This window comes from Leucoraja erinacea, chromosome 30 (assembly GCF_028641065.1).
Source record: "Leucoraja erinacea ecotype New England chromosome 30, Leri_hhj_1, whole genome shotgun sequence".
NCBI lineage: Eukaryota > Metazoa > Chordata > Chondrichthyes > Rajiformes > Rajidae > Leucoraja > Leucoraja erinaceus.
This window is the reverse complement of record NC_073406.1, coordinates 1,458,657-1,478,484: the sequence shown is the minus strand read 5'-3', so window position 1 is coordinate 1,478,484 and position 19,828 is coordinate 1,458,657. Positions and strand designations below refer to the sequence as shown.

The following is a 19,828-nucleotide window of genomic DNA, read 5'->3' as shown; positions in this document are numbered from 1 at the left end:
TCCCGTGCTGTCTGTGTGGACTTTGCACGTTCTCTTCTGTGACCGCGTGGGTTGCTTCCAGGTGCTCCCGCTTTCTCCTACATTCCAAAGATTGACCTGTGGAAAATTGCCCCTGGTTTGTAGGAGGTGGGTGAGAAAATGGGGTAACATGGAACTAGTGTGAATGGGTGAGTGATAGTCAGCCTGAACTTGGTGGGCTGAAGAACCTGTTTTCGTGCTGTATCTGTAAACTAACTGCTTTGGAACATATCCCCATAGTTTGTTTTAATGGGGTCTTGAGAAGAGGACCTTTCTGGTCGTAAGGATAAAATCCTCATTAGCCTTCGAGGTTTGGAGAGAAATTTTAGGAGCTTTCCTTGAATGGTTTCAATTGCCTCTAATTATTGGTGGCAACTTGGTCAACAGTAGACCACTTATCTCTGTTGCATGGACGGTCCTTTGCTCAGCTCCACTTTGCAAATCCAGACATTGTTTTCTTGCAAATCCCAACAGGCTTCCCACAGAAGGCAGAGAGAACCAGGACTTCTTTTCAACAGACAGAGCTTTATTCAGAAATACATGAAGTAATGGCACATCTTTCAAGTGAGAAAACCCTACAGAAAGTGGAACATCGAAAATTTGAAAAACAAACATCAAAATAAAAATATTTTATCATACGCAACTGCTGGATGGATAATTTTCCTCTCAAATCCTCCATGGTCCTTCACGTCAAATCCAATGTCACTGCTAGAATCATCGCTAAACTTAGTCTGGCACTGTGGCTGCATGATGATGCACCTGAAATTAGGATCAAAATTCATCATCTTGCTTTGTTAGATCATTTTTTCCCCCAAAATATTCTTTATTTGTAATATCCACAGTAAATGCAATGAGGACATGTCATTATCTACATTGTGTGTACCAGTAATTCAATCCATCCCTTACAATACATAAGATCATAAGAGATTCAATCATGGCTGAACTAAGTCTCCCTCCTAACCCCATTCTCCTGCCATCTCCCCATAACCTGTGACACCTGTACTAATCAAGAATCCATCTATCTATCTCTGCCTTAAATACTGCTGTGCCACCGTGCCGCCCAGTTGAGCAATGCTGATCCCCCTACTTGCTTCATCTCATCTCTGCTCTCAATAATGAAGCGTTTGGATAAACCTTACAAATCTGGATCGAAACCCAATTATAATCTTCTTAAAGTCAACAGCAAGGAGAGATTTAAAATGTAACTCACCACTTTTATCATCAGTGCCTTTAGGAATGTTTGGATTTTCTGAAAGATAATAATATAAAGTCTGCATGAAAACGTACCTGTTACTCAGCATGTAAAGTTGTTGCTGCATGGGGGGGTTTGCAGAGAGTGAAGATGCTTGTGAAAAAGTGCAGCAGGATCTTGATCGATTGGCCAGGTGACTGAGGAATGGTTGATGGAATGTGAGGTGCTGCATTTTGGGAAGTCTAACATGGGCAGGACCGACACAGTGAATGGGTGCTCCAGTCTCCTCCCACACGCCAAGGACGTCCAGGTTTGTAGGTTAATTGGCTTTGGTTAAAAATTGTCAATTGTCCCTAGTGTGTAGGAAAGTGTTAGTGTGTGGGAGTCGCTTGCCAGCACGGACTTGGTGGGTTGAATGGCCTGTTTCCCCACTGTATCTCTAAAGTCTAAATTCTAATCTATCTCAACTGAGTCAGTGGCTAGGAAATTACAAGTACATTTATTTCATGACGGGGAGGGAAGAGTACGTTTGTTATTCAAGTCAAGTCAAGTTTATTTGTCACATACACATACGAGATGTGCAGTGAAATTCAAGTCAAGAGTATTTTATTGTCATGTGTCCCAGATAGGACAATGACATTCTTGCTTGCTGCAGCACAGCACAATATGTAAACATGGTACATAACGGAAGAAAAAAAAGTTCAGTGTGTGTACACACGTGCTCAATAAATAGCAATTATAGTGCAATATTAATAATAGTCTGTTGTAGTGCAGGGTTTATTTGTTGCCGTTTAATAGCCTGATGGCCGTTAAACCGTTCAATATAGTTACTGAAAGGTATCAATTTGTTTAATGTGACTATAATTTGGGGGTTGGAGGTGGGATTTAAAAAAAGTTTAGTTTAGTGGTACAGCGTGGAAACAGGTCCTTCGGCCCACCGAGTCCGCACTGACCAGTGATCCCCGCACAGTAACACTATCCTACATTCGCTGGAGACAATTTTACATTTATACCAAGCCAATTAACCTACAAACCTGTACGTCTTTGGAGTGTGGGAGGAAACCGAAGATCTCGGCGTAAACCCACGCAGTCACGGGGAGAACGTGCAAGCTCCGTACAGACAAGCACCTGCAGTCAGGATCGAACCCGGGTCTCTGGTGCTACAAGCGCTGTAAGGCAGCAACTCTACCACTGTGCCACCCTGCCCCCCATGTGTGCATATGCCCAGTTATGTTAGCATACTCTGCTCCATTGACACATCCTGCTCAATGTTTCCACGCTGGAACGCAATGTGTTGATTTTCATTGTTCTCTACCGGGAATATAAAGCCAAATCAAGCACTCATACAATGGGGAGGGATTGGGATGGTTGGGTGGGGAACATGGAAGAGTCAAAGACCTGATTACATTAAGAAGTTTGTGTGAGACAGAGCGCAGTGGTTACGTGCAGAACGGTATGAGTTACTAATGTTCAATATGTTGTAAATAATTCACATGCAAAGTAGTTACAGATATGTTTTAAGTGCTTCTGAAATCCAGTTCCATTGACTGCAACTGAACCCAATTTCAGAAATGAGATTCAATGATCGTGTTTGTTAATTCTCCCACTTAGAGTACGTGACAAAAAAATATTTTTTTGCATCAGTGGCTTCAGGAGAAATGGAAGGGCTACAAAACTGAGCAGACAAAATGAAGAAGGGTCCCGAGCTGAAACATCACCGATCCGCATTCTCCATGGATGCTGCCTGACCCGCTGAGTTGCTCCAGCACTTTGTGTCTATTTTTGTGAAGCAGCATATGCAGTTAAAATGCAGAAGCAAGGAACTGCAGATGCTGTTTAACACACAAAAAGTCTCAAAGTGCTGGAGTAACACTGCACGTTAGGCAGCATCTTTGGGAAACATGGATAGGTGATGTTTTGGGTCGTGTCCCTCCATTATATTGATTGTAAGGGAGAGAAGAAATATTATAGTGGGGGGGGGGAGAAGAAAGCAGGGAAAGGGGAAAGGCAGGACAAGTGTGGTAGGTAACAAGTAGCAAGTAGCCTTTAATGTCATTCAGACCTTGCAGCCTGAACGAAATTTAGTTGCAGTCCTACATAAAGTAAAAATGACAAATACACAATAAACACACATGTGTTCACCAGGCACCTCCTCACTGTGGTGGAAGGCAAAAGTCTTAAGTCTTTGTCTCATCCCTTCTCATTCTCCCTCTTTTGTTGACACAGGTGAGGGGGGGGGGGGAGGGGGGTTGTTAGGTAAATGGTTGGAACAAAGGCCAGAGATAAGAAAGGAAGATGTGAGGCAAGTTTGAAGAATTCTGGATTGTGAAGGTGGAGGGAGCAAAGTAGCAGGAGAGGGGGGTGGGTGTTGGGATTGTTGGGGCTGAGGGCGGTGTATTCAGAGGGGATGAGGTTGCAGTGCCTGAGGGTAGTAGACAAAAAATGTCAGGACATCTGAGGAGGCAGAGAGGTCCCCTGTTGCTACTGATTAGATGATGGTATTGTTGCATCCAGCTGTCACTGATAGTAGGTGTGCACTTACCAAAAATGATGAGTCTAGCATGGGTGTCTGTTGAGCCCAGAGGGTTTTCACTGGTGCAACGGTACATTGAGCCGTTTAGTTCAGCTGGTACCCTCTCCAACACCAGCAATTTGCCATCGTGCTCAACACTTCCATCCAACAGGCGTCCCCCGACCCTGGTCCATGTGAAGAGGGGCTCCGGGAACACTTCATTCTGTCAAGGTAGAAAACATGGCAGGCATCAGGCTGTCTGGGAGATAGATACAAACTGCTGGAGTAACTCACAGGGACAGGCAGCATCTCTGGAGAGAAGAAGGAATGGGTGACGTTTCAGGTCAAGACCCATCTTCAAACTGACCCTTCTTCTTCAGTCTCCACCCGAAACGTCACCCATTCCTTCTTCTCTCCAGAGATGCTGTGCGTCCCTCTGAGTTACTCCAGCAGTTTGTGTTTATCTTCGATTTAAACCAGCATCTGCAGTTCCTTCCTACACAGGCTGTCTGGAAGATTGCTCAAGGTTGAACACTGAAGGTATCACTACCTCCTTACACAGTGTTACCACTTGATGTAACGCCCATGTATTGTGGACCGAGACCTATGGTCAAACGTCCAGCTTGGAACTCCGTGTCTCCCCGCCCCACCCCCTGATATTCCTCAACCACAGTGGCCCCTTGACTGTTTGTGTTACGGTATGACTTGCTTTCCAGTGGTTGGAGCACCCACTGCCAGCTTCCACTGTGTATCATACATGACAAAAATCACACTCATGCTTTTTAAAATTGGGATTTTCACCAATTTTTGTATTTCGTGTCTGGGTCGCCCAATTGGATGCTCCCTCTGCACACTGCTCCCATTTTGTGGACCAAAAGCAGGCGGATTCCAATTTGTAAACACAGGTTCAGCAACAGTTTCTTCCCAGCTGTTATTAACCATCTAACCAACAACTAGAGAGCAGCTCTGAACTACTGTCTATGTATCTCTTTGGAGACTGTGATCAGATTTTACTGGCCTTATTTTGCAATCAACGTTACTCCCTTTATCCAGTTCCTGTACATTGTGAACGGCTCGATTGTAATCCTGTATTATTTGTCTGCTGACTGGATATCACGCAACAAAAGCTTTTCACTGTAGCTCGGTACACGTGACAATAAACTAACCTAATCGCAAAAACTGAGCTGTGCTCCCTGTCTCACTAACGTAGTAACACTCACAACTTCTAACCATTCTCCCCCAATTTTCAGAGGCTGTACTCTTTGCCTTTTAGCATTAATCTCGTAGTAGTTCACCCTAGTCTTCATCTCCGCATCTTCAGAGCCCACCATTTCACACGAGCATTTCCAACCAGTCCCTACTAGTTATTGCCCCCCTCATGCTGTACATGCTGGAACTCTGCGCCCCATCCCTGGAACTAAGAGAGTGCTTTTCTAAGCATAGGATGGAAATCTGCTTTGAGCTATCTTGAGAACTTCCACTTTGCTTCCATGGGCAACAAACATTAATATCTCTTCTCCCCAGCACACACCCAATCATAGAGTCATAGAGTGATACAGCCATAGAGTGGGAACAGGCCCTTCGGCCCAACTTGCCCATACCGGCCATCATGCCCCAGCTACACTAGTCCCACCTGCCTGCAATTGTTCCATATCCCTCCAAACCTGTCCTGTCCATCTACCTGTCCAAATGTCTTTTAAATGGTATGATAGCACCTGCCTCATCTACCTCCTCCAGCAGCTCGTTCTATACACCCACCACCCTTTGTGGCGACAGGTGGCGCAATGGGCTAAGTGTTCGGCTGGCGACTGGAAGGTAGCCGGTTCGAATCCCGCTTGGAGTGCATACTGTCTTTGTGTCCTTGGGCCAGACACTTCACCCACCTTTGCCTGTGTGTAAATGTGTGTGAATGACTGGTGGTGGTCGGAGGGGCCGTAGGCGCAGATTAGCAGCCACGCTTCCGTCAGTCTGCACCAGGGCAGCTGTGGCTACAGAAGTAGCTCACCACCACCGAGTGTGACTGAGGAGTGAATGAATAATGCGATGGACTCTGTGCATCTACCTGATCTATTCCTCTCATGATCTTATACACCTCTATAAGATCTCCCCTCATCCTCCTGCGCTCCAAGGAATAGAGTCCCAGCCTATTCAACCTCCCCCTATAGCTCAGACCCTCTAGCCCTGGCAACACCCTCGTAAATCTTCTCTGTACCCTTGCCAGGGGAGTTCAACTAAAGGGAATATACACGAAGCAGCACTCACTCGCACATCAATCAGACACTGTTTTACCCAGATGCCCAACCTAACTAGACTGCGGCGCCTGCAATAATACTTCATATCTGAGCCTTGAAATCTGATGATTATGTTTGTACCATGAAATTAAAGGTGTAATTAAATGCACTCTGCTGATTTCAAGGGTTTCTCATCATTGTGTGAGGAGCTGCCACTATTTCCTCTCAACATGATTTTGTGTTGCATTTAGCTCCTGTCTCCGCTCAACTCAAAGTGATGATTGGGACTCAGTCGATCAATAACCATTGCAATATCTTTTCAGACACAATAAACCTGGAGTAACTCAGCGGGACAGGCAGCATCCCTGGAGAGAAGGGATGGGTGATGTTTCGGGTCGAGACCCTTCTTCAGACTTGTTGAAGTCATTCTAATTGTGTTGACTTGAGGTGCTGTTAAAATCAGTGTGGGGCTTTTTATCATGGAGTGGATTGCAGACCAGTAGATGACCCTGGGTCAATAGACGTGTGAGAAGTTGCTCTGCGGAGCTGGCTGGCAACTTAAAGGAGGGAAGTGGAACCGGGCGGCAGCTGTAAGTCTCACATGCGGGCTGGAAGGGTAGGTCTGCCGAGATTTTCCTGCAGCCATTGTCTTGTTGTGAAGCAAGTTGGTGCTCGTAGACCATAGAGTGCTCGCCACGCCAACTAGATTATTCTAAATAATCACCAAAGGAGAGGGCCTTTATATTATATTAACTGGGTCTGAGAGGGTCTGAAGCAAGGTCCCGACCCGAAACATCACCTGTTCCTTTTCTTCAGAGATGCTGGCTGACCCGCTGAGTTACTCCAGCTTTTTGTGTCATCTTCAGTTTAAATCAGCATCTGCAGCTCCTTCCCACATAATGACATTGCTGTTCCCCATCAGTCTGCAGTGTAGAACACAGTATATCGAACAGCACAGCCCAAGAGCAGGTTCATCGGCCCACAATGCATGTGCTGAACATGATGCAAAGACCAACTTTGATGTACCTACACGTTATGCTCATGCTTCTTCCCTTCCCTGCATATCCTTGTGCCTATCCAAAAATCACTTAAATGCCCCCTATTATATCTGCCTCAACCACTTCTCCCGGCAGCGTTTACATCCTCTGTGTAAATGGTTTTCCCGTGTATCTCCTTTAAACTCTGCCTCTCACACCTTAACGCTGTGCCCTTTAATATTTGATTCTTCCATCTTGGCAAAAAGGTTCTCTATCTACGCCGCTCACAATTTTATATACTTCTATCAGCTCCTACCACAACCTCTGGCGTTCCCGAGAAAACAATCCAAGCCTGTCCAACCTCTCCTGGTAGCTAAGTGTTGTGATTTGTGGAGAACTGCCTTGGGTTAGAAGATTCTGAGTTTGTATCATAGCAGAGAATTGCACACAGAAATCGAGGCTCGGCTTTCACTGCTGCATGGCTGGAGGGGATATCTCTTGAATCGAATGTTAAAACCTATACCAAAGAACGGAAGATAAGATCTGAAGAAAAGCAAACATGTTCCCCAATGTGTAGGAAGAAAATACAGATGCTGGTTTACACCAAAGATAGACTCAAAAAGCTGGAGTAACTCAGCGGGTCAGGCAGCATCTCTGGAGAAAAGAAATAGGTGATGTTTCGGGTCAAGAGCCTTCTTCAGACCCAATGTCCTGGGCAAAATTTATCCCTGAACCAATAACACTAAACCAGAGAATGCTGGAAACACTCAGTAGGTCAGGCAGCATCTGTGGAAAAAGAAATCATTCACATTTTTGCTTCAGATATCTTCATCTATGGGAAAGAGAGAGAGAAAGAACAAAACTGTGTTCTATAGCAGGGAAGATGGGGAGATGATCATTAAATGAGATGATCTGCTTGCTGTCTTTTCACATTTTGTGAGAGTTTGCAGTGCCTAATGTCCGTGGACGATTATGTACAATATTGTCACCACACCCAAATGTTGGCAAACCAAGCTCAAAGTGTCCAATCTGCATTTACTTAGATAATCCCAAGGAAAAGTATCCCAAAGTCATCCTGTTTCTATAGGAAGATGGATGGAAAATTGAAAGTGTTACGGAATCTGCTGATCAATTGTTGTGTTTAGCGTACGTTGAAGGTTACATTATGGATCAGTTGATACAACTGGAAAGGTTGAGATATTCATAGCATGCAAATATTAACTACATGATAATAATGATCAATATATCTCCTCAGGGAGGAAATCACATAGAATTATAGTCATATTAATACAACATGGAAACTGGCCCATCGGCCCAAACTTGTCCTATCCATGTACCTGTCTAATTGTTTCTTAAACATTGCAATAGTCCCTACTTCAACTACCTTCTCTGGCAGCTCGTTCCATACACCCACCACCATTTGTGTGAAAATGTTACCCCTCAGATTACTGTTAAATCTTTCCTCCCTCAACTCAAACCTATGTCCTCTGGTTCTCGATTCCCCTAGTCTGGGCAAGAGACTGTGCGTCTCCCCGATCTATTCCTCTCATGATTTTATGCACCTCTATAAGATCACCCCTCGGAAGTTGAAGGTAAGAACAAAAGGGAAAACCTTGATCACCATGACTGAGACTGAGACTTTTCACATTTTACTGCTTGAGCCACCAATCCTCTATCAGATAACTATCACATTTAAAATGTTGCTGCTTTGTTGAATAATGTGATAATTAAGGTGATTGTCACTTCTTTGTGAACCAATAAAGTTGTTCTATTCATTGATGCGTTCAGTAGCCTATAATCTTTAGTTGGAATCTTGCACAGTTACAACATCAGTATGTTAGCTTTCATTGCAAAAGGATTTGAGTATAGGAGCAGGGAGGTTCTACTGCAGTTGTACAGGGTCTTGGTGAGACCACACCTGGAGTATTGCATACAGTTTTGGTCTCCAAATCTGAGGAAAGACATTATTGCCATAGAGGGAGTGCAGAGACGGTTCACCAGACTGATTCCTGGGATGTCAGGACTGTCTTATGAAGAAAGACTGGATAGACTTGGTTTATACTCTCTAGAATTTAGGAGATTGAGAGGGGATCTTATAGAAACTTACAAAATTCTTAAGGGGTTGGACAGGCTAGATGCAGGAAGATTGTTCCCGATGTTAGGGAAGTCCAGGACAAAGGGTCACAGCTTAAGGATAAGGGGGGAAATCCTTTAAAACCGAGATGAGAAGAACTTTTTTCACACAGAGAGTGGTGAATCTCTGGAACTCTCTGCCGCAGAGGGTAGTCAAGGCCAGTCCATTGGCTATATTTAAGAGGGAGTTAGATGTGGCCCTTGTGGCTAAGGGGATCAGGGGGGTATGGAGAGAAGGCAGGTATGGGATACTGAGTTGGATGATCAGCCATGATTATATTGAATGGCGGTGCAGGCTCGAAGGGCCGAATGGCCTACTCCTGCACCTAATTTCTATGTTTCTCTTCAGTTATCTTTTTAGTTTAATTTAGTTGAGTTTACCGCACAGAAACAGCCCATCGGCCCCCCGATTCCACGCCGACCAGCGATCCCCACACACTAACACTATCCTGAGCAGTAGGGACAATTTATAATTCTTACCAAAGCCAATGAACCTTCAAGGCTGCACATCTTTGGAGTGTTGGAGGAAACTGGAACACCTGGAGGAAACCCACGCGGTCATGGAGAGAACGTGCAAACTCCGTTCAGACAGCATCCGTGGTCAGGTCTATCGCACTGTAAAAGGCACCGTCTTGCCACCATGCCACCCGTTTTTTTAAATTTCTCTACACAACCCCTCTATTGCCAATGTTTCCATATTTCCATATTGCACTTGAGATAAATGTAAATAATGTTCACTTGCAGAAGAATCCTCTTCTCTTCATATGAGCTACCACATATGTATCCAGTCCCACCTGTCTACAGTAGATTAACTAATGATTTCAGGAGCTAAGGTTTTATGGTGGACTTTTCCAGCAGCTGCTTTATCATTAAAACATAAAAGTTGCCAGCAAAAACCTTCCACAGGATAAAAATAACATAGTCTAACCGGTGATACAGCGCAGTGCAGGAATATCATTTATATTCAAATCCCTTCACCTTTGGATCTCAAATATTTTCTGACCTCGTGGAATGCAAATGTTTTCCCACTGTTTGTTTCCTGAAGGAATAATCATCTGGTGCGCTCTGATAATTATACAGCTGGGTGTCAGCGTGTTAGAGGAACAAAATACAACAAGAATATTTTCATCTTGACAGAAGCTGGCAGCAATATGAACTCCATCAGTCGACTTTGTTTACTCCTATCACCAAGTCCAGTTCTCGTCTGCAGAGCGTTTCAAAACCTTTTTCTCCCTGTACAATTTATCTCCGCTTTGTGAGTGCTCCAGCTCCATTGCCAGCACACAGCTTGCCTCAAAAGGAAAACAATTCCATCAAACATTAACCCTTTATCCTGTATCTGTATACAGTGGATGGCTTGATTGCATAGTCTTTTCGCTGACTGGATAGCATGCTACAAATTTTTTTTTTCATAAGATCATAAGTGATAGGATGTACAATTAGCCCATTTGGCCCATCAAGTCTACTCCGCCATTCAATAATGGCTGATTCTTCTCTCTCTCCTAATCCCATTCTCCTCCCTTCTCCCCACAACCTCTGACACCCGTCCTAATCAAGAATCTATCTCTGCCTTAAATATATCCACTGACTTTGCCTCCACAGCCTTCAGTGGCAAAGAATTCCACAGATTCACCACCCTTTGCCTAGAAATTATTCCTCATCTCCTTCCTAAAAGAAGTCCTTTAATTCTGAGGCTGTGACCTCCAGTCCTCGACTCTCCCACTAGTGTAAACATCCTCTCCACACCCATTCTATCCAAGCCTTTCACTATTCTGTACGTTTCAATGAGGTCCCCCAAAATGTAGTTGGCTCTGAATCTGCACCTCCTGGTGTATAGGTCCTGCAGGGGGACGAGTGTAGTCCCCATAATGCGTTCGGCCGAACGCACTACTCTCTGCAGAGCCTTCTTGTCCTGGGCAGAGCAGTTCCCAAACCAGTTTGTGATGTTGCCGGACAAGATGTGATGGAGACAGAGAGATCAAGAAAGGGGAGATGGGTGTCAAAGATAGTCCAGGTGAATTTGAGGGCAGGGTGGAAGTTAGTGGTGAAGTCCAAGAGTTCTGCACTGGTGCAGGAGGTAGCTGCGATGCAGTCATCGATGTGGCGGAGGTAGAGTTGTGGGATAGTGAACGCCAAGAAGAAGGACTGTTGACCCATCAACAATAGCTTTGCAAGAAGAGCCCTAACTGGAGAATGAGATTCTCGTGGACAAACCATGAGATCCGAAGGAAATGTTTCGGGCCGAAACCCTTTATAGATGGGGGGTGGGGGGGAGAAGGAAGGAAAAAGGGAGGAGGAGGAGCCCGAGGGCGGGGGGATCACGAGAGTAGTGACAGCAAGGGCTTAGAGAATCAACGTTCATGCCATCCGGACGCAAGCAAACGGAAAAGGTGCTGTTCCTGCTTGTTAATGGAGTAAGCATGGATTGGGATGGGAGGGGGAGTTGAAAGCCACGGAGTTCAGGTAGGTTATTGCGGATGTAAATGAGTCAGAAGAGAGATTGTTCAGGGGGGCAACAACTGGTTTGGCAACAACAAGTTGGTTTTAAATTTCCAAGAATCTGGGGAAGGCATGAATGAGACAAAAGGAATGTCTCAATAGACAATAGGTGCAGGAGTAGGCCATTTGGCCCTTCGAGCCAGCACCGCCATTCAATGTGATCATGGCTGATCATCCCCAATCAGTACCCCGTTCCTGCCTTCTCCCCGTATCCCCTGACTCCGCTATCTTTAAGAGCCCTATCTAGCTCTCTCGTGCCCATGAGATCTTGTGTTGCCCATGAGATCCTGTGTTTATAGAGTTGACTGATCACAAGAGTAGTGAATGAAAATGAAACAAAGGTGCTTGTTAATGTAAGCATGAGGACCAACACCTCATCTTCCATCTGGGCACATTGCAACATCAACATTGAATTCAACAATTTACAATAACCTACGGGCCTGTCCCACTTGGATGATTTTTCGGCGACTGCTGGCAACTGTCATAATCGTAGCAGGTCGCTGAAAAACCTGCGACTGGACCCCCCTACGACAATGTCTGCGACAAGCTATAACAACGTACCACTCATCTGTGGAATTCTTTGCCACAGACGGCTGTGGAGGCCATGTCAATGGATATTTTTCAGGCAGAGATAGATAGATTCTTGATTAGTACGAGTGTCAGAGGTTATGAGGAGAAGGCAGGAGAATGGGGTTAGGAGGGAGAGATAGACCAGCCATGATTGAATGACGGAGTAGGCTTGATGGGCCGAATGGCCTAATTCTGCTGCAATCACGTGAACTTATCAGGCAGCATCTCTGGAGCAAAAGAATAGGTGACGTTTCGGATCGGATCCCTTCTTTCAGCTATTGGTTTAGTTTAGTGAATGTATTTTCTCTTTACATCCTTGACATGAAACTTTTGGCTTCCTCTCCTCCCCTGCTGTTCCATGACTAGCCATCTGTCAATGTCTCCATTTCTCCAGATTCCCCTTTGGAGAATAGTTAGGACCAATTATGTATTCCAAGGCAGTACTGAGCTGTGTCGTTCTCAGAGTGACAGCAGTGACTTATTACAGGCATGTTTATGACCAAGAGGAGTCTCCGACCTACCATTAGTTTAATATCTTTGTGCCTCAATCTCCACTGGCTTCATGAGCTTTCAAAGGCAAAAGGTATTGTTTATTTAGTAATCATTCACACAGCGAGACACTATGTTAAATGTTTTATCTGTCTGCCCGGTTTAACCTATTCCCCAATAATGATAGGTGTGCCTGCCTGCATATTCCAATTAGAACTTGCTTTTCGAGAGGATTTGCTGCCATTCTGTGCCCTCCAACTATTGTAATGGATGGTGCAGGATATGGATGTTTTAACGGATACACACAATGGTTCAGCCTGTGCGTTGCTAATGTTACAGTGCTGACTTTCCATTCCAGATGAAATAATAGCTCCCAATGTCCTTCATGGGAGGTGATCATCTGTGTCCGGGCTGATTGCTCTCATCATCATATCTCACCATGATCGAGTAACAATTCATTTGCCAATCAATTAAACTTAAAAGTCCCTCGGTGGCGAAAGAGAAGCATTTACCTGAAATCCCACAACGGCGATCTTAACCGTGTCACCAACTTGGACCCGTGTCGGACTCATGTTAATCTGGGGACCTCGGGGTGCAGCTGTAAACAATGACCAGTAGTTTAGTTTAGTTCAGAGATATACTGTAGCGCGCAAACAGGCCCTTCAGCCCTCCGAGTCCGTACCGACCAGCGATTCCCGCGCATTAACACTACCCTACACACACACAAGGGACAATTTTACATTTATAAGCAAGCCAATTAGCTTGGTACAATCCTGCACGTCTTTGGAGTGTGGGAGGAAACCGAAGATCTCGGAGAGAACACACGCAGGTCACGGGGAGAACGTACAAACTCTGTACAGACAGCACCCGTAGACGGGATCGAACCCGGGTCTCTGTTGCTGTGAGGCAGTCATTTTGGTGGGAAGGCATGTCTGGAAGTGAGAAGTTCAAAAGCATTGCAAACTCTATACCTGGTATATCTTGCCCAGATCACCCACATACACCTCCACTGAGAAATGTAATGGACAATTGCCATACAAATGAGGCAGCGTTTGAAAACCAGAGTGGTTAAAATAGCCTTTCCTTCATGAAATTCATGGCACAAATTGTCCAGCAACTTGGGCATTTGACGTCAGCCCGCTGGTCAGTTTGCACGTTGGCACCAGTGGGCATTGCTGGACAGTATTATTAATGTTGAGCCATTGATGCTGAATTTAAAGGCTATGTGTATTATGAAAGAAGGAAAGATGCTGGCCGTTGCAGAGAATGAGTTCTCTTTGTATAATTGCCACCAATCCCTCTGTGAGGAGTGCCGAGTCTCCAAGTTACCCTCAACTTGGTTCATCTACACCAGACAGCGTGTCAATCTGAACCAATCCAGTTTAGAAGTCCCATCAAATTAAGTCCATCCTTAAGATGTGTCTGTGTGCTTGCTGGCAAACCGATATTTAATTACAGCTCTTAGTGGAATTATTAGATAAAGCATTACATTGATTACCCATTACTTCGTGCAGATTGTGACAACCCTGAAATGAACAATTCATGAAGAATATATGCACAGAATGCAAAAACAAGACCAGAGAGGAAACAGAATGTTATTCTTCAATGCTGACAATTGGCAAAAAAACAATCTGAAAGAACTCGAAACTCAGTTATCAATGATACTCATGAACTTCTTACTTTTCTTCGTTCTATGTTTGAACCATAAGGTTCTCAGACCTAACTCAGACCAATATAATTTCCCCACTTATTTTCCCTTTAATTTAATAGTTTCCATGTGTGGTTAACTCCCCCCCCCCATCCAAGATTCAAGATTCAAGAGAGTTTATTGTCATGTGTCCCTGATAGGACAATGAAATTCTTGCTTTGCTTCAGCACAACAGAATATAGTAGGCATAAATACAGAACAGATCAGTGTGTCTATATAAATATATACACACATGAATAAATAAACAGATAATGGTCTATTAATGTTCAGAGTTTTATTTGAGTTGAGTTTAATAGACTGATGGCTGTGGGGAAGTAGCTGTTTCTGACCCTGGACGTTGCAGTCTTCAGGCTCCTGTACCTTCTACCTGAAGGTAGCAGGGAGATGAGTGAGTGACCAGGATGGTGTGTGGGTCCTTGATGATGCTGACAGCCTTTTTTGAGGCAGCGACTGTGACAGATCCCCTCGATGGAAGGAAGGTCAGAGCCGATGATGGACTGGGCAGTGTTTACTACTTCTTGCAGTCTTTTCCATTCCTGGGCGCTCAAGTTGCCGAACCAGGCCACTATGCAACCGGTCAGCATGCTCTCTACTGTGCACCTGTAGAAGTTAGAGAGAGTCCTCCTTGTCACACTGACTCTCCCTCATGTGTCTCCCACCACCGGTTTATAGTTGGGGGCAATTTATCACAGTTGTGCATAGACGTACACAGAACTACATAGACTATTATTGTTATTATTGCACTGTTATTGTTTTTTTTGTGTGTACGTATGTGTGCGTGCGTATATATATATGTTCTACATATGTAGGAAAGAACTACAGATGGTGGTTTAAATCGAAGATAGACACACAATGCTGGAGTAACTCAGTGGGACAGGCAGCATCTGTGGAGAGAAGGAATGTGACATTTCGGTCATTCCGAAATGTCACTCATTCCTTCTCTCCAGAGATAGTCCCAGCCTCAACTACTTCCTCCGGCAGCTCATTCCATACACCCAGCACCCTTTGTGTGAAAAAGATACCCATCAGATTCCTATTAAATCTTTCCCCCTCACCTTAAACCCATGGTCCTCTGCTTCTCGATTCCCCAATGTGGGATTCTTGAAGACACAAGCTTGTGAAAGTCTTGCTCCTCACTGTCAAATGAATGAAATAAATTGTTTTCTTATGCGAAAGAGGTTCCAGACCTCGTGGGTCAGTTGCTCTTCATCATGTTGAGAAGGTTAGCTCACATATTGTAATGGCATCATAAACTACACAACTTGGCTTCCAGTTCTCTGTCAGGGGAGATGATTGTCATGTAATGTTGAGCAGAACAAAGCTAAAGTCGTGTAACATTTGGAGCCCAGTTCCTATAGTACAGATTTAAACAGGACCCGTGGCTAATGGTCACCGTACTTTGTTGTTGTCGATCCATCACCAGACCGAGGTCAACAGAGCGAATAGAAAACTCCTTGGAGAAAGAAGCGGAAATTAGATTTTTATAATGTAAATGCCCAATTCATGGAGCCAATGTGAGTTAGAGTATGAAGCACAAAACTAACAGGAAAACGTAATATTGAAGATTTGGCAAATTTGCCACTGCTCAATAAGAAGCAGTGTTAGAGGTTATGCCCCATGCATATCCGTGACTTTACCTTCTTCCCTCAATGGAGTATACACACCTTGAAGCCGGGGGATGGACTCAGAATGCTGGAGTAACTCAGCTGCCTGTTACTCCAGCATTCTGTGTCTATCTTCAGTGAAAACCAGCATCTGCACTTCCTTCCTACACATGATGCAGCTGGGGGAGTCTGTTTCAATCCTTACCAGTTGCATCGTTTCAACTTAAAATCGAATCTTTTTCTCCCATTAGTGCAGCGATTATAATGGGCAGTCATGAGGGGAACATTTTGGAGGCAAACAGTTGTGGGAATAAACAGTTTGTTGTGGAGCCAATTGTGAATGTGATTTGGCTGCAGCCAAGATTGGCCTCCTGTACCAGAGCATCAGGGAGGATGCTCTCCTCAGTAATGTCAGATGTCAAAGGGACTCGAATACTCCACCGGCAGAAGGTGATCTTTTTGCAGTTGTCTTGGATATTTCCCCGTGGCAGGATGCCGTTTAAGAGCCAGCTCGGAACTGTGTTGGGCATCCATACTAGAAGCTCTGGCCAGGGCCATCATTTCATGCAGGTTTCACAGTCTGAAGGAAGTGTTGCCAGCACATGAAAGTGGTTAGCTAAAGGCCCAGCCAAGCACAGATTGTCCAAATCCCTTAGCCCAGGCACAGTTCCGCAAGGGCCTATAAGCTCACTATTATTCAAGATCTTTGCTTAAATCAAAGAAAAAACAGAGTATTTTCACAGTGTTATGAGAATGTGAATGCTTCAATTATGCTACTCTGCTGTTTTCTTGCTCACAATGTTCTTTTTATTTATTTCTGTTTCCTCACGTACAAATATATAAATTAGGTGTATTAGCCAGTCATGTGGCCTCTCAAGCCTGCTCCATCATTTAATAAGATGATTCCTAACCTGGTCGTTCCTTTTGTCACCCGCTTGTCTCTGTTTCAACTCTTACCTTCATCCACCTGTCTGCCGATCTCAAAGCATCCCAAACAAAGACAAACAAACTGTGAAAATAACTTTGGCTCAATGTCTCCAGTACGAAATTTGCACTTTTTCTATATTGCACCTTTCATTGTTGCACCCTTTTTTAAAATACCTCAAAGTTTTTGCTACATTTTGGCACACTGTGAATATTTTAATATTTTAAATAATGTAATGTCTATTGTCTATTTTTATTGGTATGTTGTCTGTCTGTGTTTTTAATATTACTTGCACATTTGGAGTATGGGGAAACGTAATTTCAATCCTCTGTGTAACTACTGTTGCATAATTGAATTGACAATAAAGTTTACTTTGAACTTTGAAAGCAGCCCCCTCACTTGTATCCACCTATTACTTTCCAGGCTTTGTCCCACCCCTATTGTTCAAGTTTTCTCTCTCCCTCTCTCCCCCTCAAATGAGTCGCACCCCGGCTTCTCCCCTCTCCCATCAGGCAAAAGGCATAGAAGTGTGGAAACGCAGACCATCAGATTTGGGGACAGTTTCTTCCCAGCTGTTATCAGGCAACTGAACCATCCCACCACAACCAGAGAGCAGTGCTGAACTACTGTCTACCTCTTTGATGAGCCTCAGACTGGCTTTACTAATCGTTATTCCCTTATCATAGAAACATAGAAACATAGAAATTAGGTGCAGGAGTAGGCCATTCGGCCCTTCGAGCCTGCACCGCCATTCAATATGATCATGGCTGATCATCCAACTCAGTATCCCGTACCTGCCCTCTCTCCATACCCCCCGATCCCCTTAGCCACAAGGGCCACATCTAACTCCCTCTTAAATATAGCCAATGAACTGGCCTCAATTAACCTCTGTGGCAGAGAGTTCCAGAGATTCACCACCCTCTGTGTGAAAAAAGTTCTTCTCATCTCGGTTTTAAAGGATTTCCCCCTTATCCTTAAGCTGTGACCTCTTGTCCTGGACTTCCCCAACATCGGGAACAATCTTCCTGCATCTAGCCTGTCCAACCCCTTAAGAATTTTGTAATATCATGTATCATTACACTGTAAATGGATCAATTGTAATCATATATTGTTTTTCTGCTGAGTGGTTAGCACGCAACAGCATCGGTTCCACGTGACAATGAAACTGAAAATGAAACTCTACAGCGAGTCTGAAGAAGGGTCCTGACCTAAAATGGTGTCAATCCATGTCGTCCAGAGATGCTGCCTGACCCGTTGAGTCACTACAGCATTTTGGGTTCTATGTAAGATTCCAGCATCTGCAGTTCCTTGTTTCTACAGCAATATCCATGGTCAGCTTTGAATATGCTGGCTGCTTCATAGTGGAAACCAATTTAAAAGAGGCAAAGGAATGCTAAAGCATTGACAGACTCTGTAGAAGTATACAAAATAATAGGTGATTATTTTGGAAGGAGCAGCGAGTGTCAAGGTGGGATCGATCAATAACCAGCGCCCAAAACTGGAAAACTGATCTTTTAACTTTTGCTGTTTGTGGAATGACACCGAATGGCTGCACTCTTCAGCTTCAGGCATCTCTCAGTGACATACTGCAGCTCAGAAGATTAACGTTACGAGCTGCTAAGAGACGTCCCTGAGCTCCGATGTACCCGCTACGTACATTCTACGTGCTTACCACGAGTTTGATTTTTTTTAAACTCGGGAGAGCTCTTGAATTAGCTCGTACAGTGGGACAGGCCCTTAACTCCAGCATTTTGCGTCTATCTCCAGTGTAAACCGGCATCCGCAAGTCCTATCTACACATAAATAATTGTGGTAATGTTTATAGTATTTCAGTACATGTTGATGCAGGAGATGTGGGACGTGCTGTGATAATGTAAGTCTATCTTTTCATGCAGGTCACTCACTTGGTTCTCCCATGCCTGTTACTGCCCGCACAGTCACCATGGAATGATACCCATGTTCATTCATCCAGATAAGGTGAGCAGGTTGAAGCAATAATTTATTCATGTCAATGATATCAGTTGTTACAAGCAGAGGAAACCTGAGATCAGGACAAAACATTTCTACCAGACCTCAAAGAGCAATGGCACTTTTCTGATGTCTTAAAATACCTTGTAAACAGGTGCTTTTGTGGCAGCTGTACACCCCAGAGATGGAGATCATGTATAATTCACCAGGGTCACAGAGCTAGCTCCCTGCTCTATCTCACCGGCAGAGTGGAAGGGGGAAGAGTTAATGGAAGTCTCTTACTTTACTTCTTATTTGCATTTTGCCCGACTGGCCTGTGCCAGAAGCTTGGGAATTAATAGGATCTTGTTATATTTTCTTAGTCTGCCAAGGCCGATGCATTATTTATAAGGTACAGAGACCCCATTGTCATGCTACACAGCTGACTCAAACGTTTCAAAGCACAAACACGGCGGGTTTAGAAACAGTGGCTGGCTGGATCAAAACGGCAACATACCCCCACATACCCCCACCCTCCCCACCGTCCCCCACTCTACTCCCCACCCCCTCCCCACCCCACCCCCCCCCCCCCCCTCCCTCACCGCCTCCCCACTCTACGTCACCACCTATCCCCACCCTCACCCACCCTCCCCTCATCACCTACCCCCACCCTCTCTCCACCCCCCCCCCCCAACTTGTCCCGCTGGCATGACTCTAAGGAAAGCATCTCCTGCTACTGTGGCTTCATTTACCGTCTCCACCATCAGCACGCTGTGTCAGCTGTGTTGTATAAAATCCTAAACTGTCAACACACACAACTGGCTTCATGTTGGCTGGTTGCCTGTGAATCTTCATTTGTTTTTGTATTTTATAATTGATGGTTAAATCTAACCTGCAAACTGACACTTTGTTCTCAAAGACCTTGGAAACGGGATCTGCTGGTTATTACCTGCGACCCATTTCATGACGTTATTGCTATGAACTGTCAGCAGGTTAATTAGAGCAGCTCAGGGAATTAGATCA

At 44.6% G+C, this 19,828-nt stretch overlaps 1 protein-coding gene across 1 annotated transcript in view; it reads right to left on the bottom strand.

Moving 5' to 3' along the window:
• Positions 1-523: 523 nt before the first annotated feature.
• The window catches only part of LOC129711449 (immunoglobulin superfamily member 21-like), a 213,714-nt gene continuing 194,409 nt past the window's right edge, over positions 524-19,828 (bottom strand). The window contains exons 7-10 of the mRNA XM_055659066.1: positions 13,134-13,219; positions 3,753-3,945; positions 1,229-1,267; positions 524-777 (exon numbers count right to left, since the gene is read on the bottom strand). Of these exons, the coding sequence (XP_055515041.1) occupies positions 704-777; positions 1,229-1,267; positions 3,753-3,945; positions 13,134-13,219 (392 nt within the window). The 3' untranslated portion in view covers positions 524-703. The remainder of the gene's footprint in view (positions 778-1,228; positions 1,268-3,752; positions 3,946-13,133; positions 13,220-19,828) is intronic.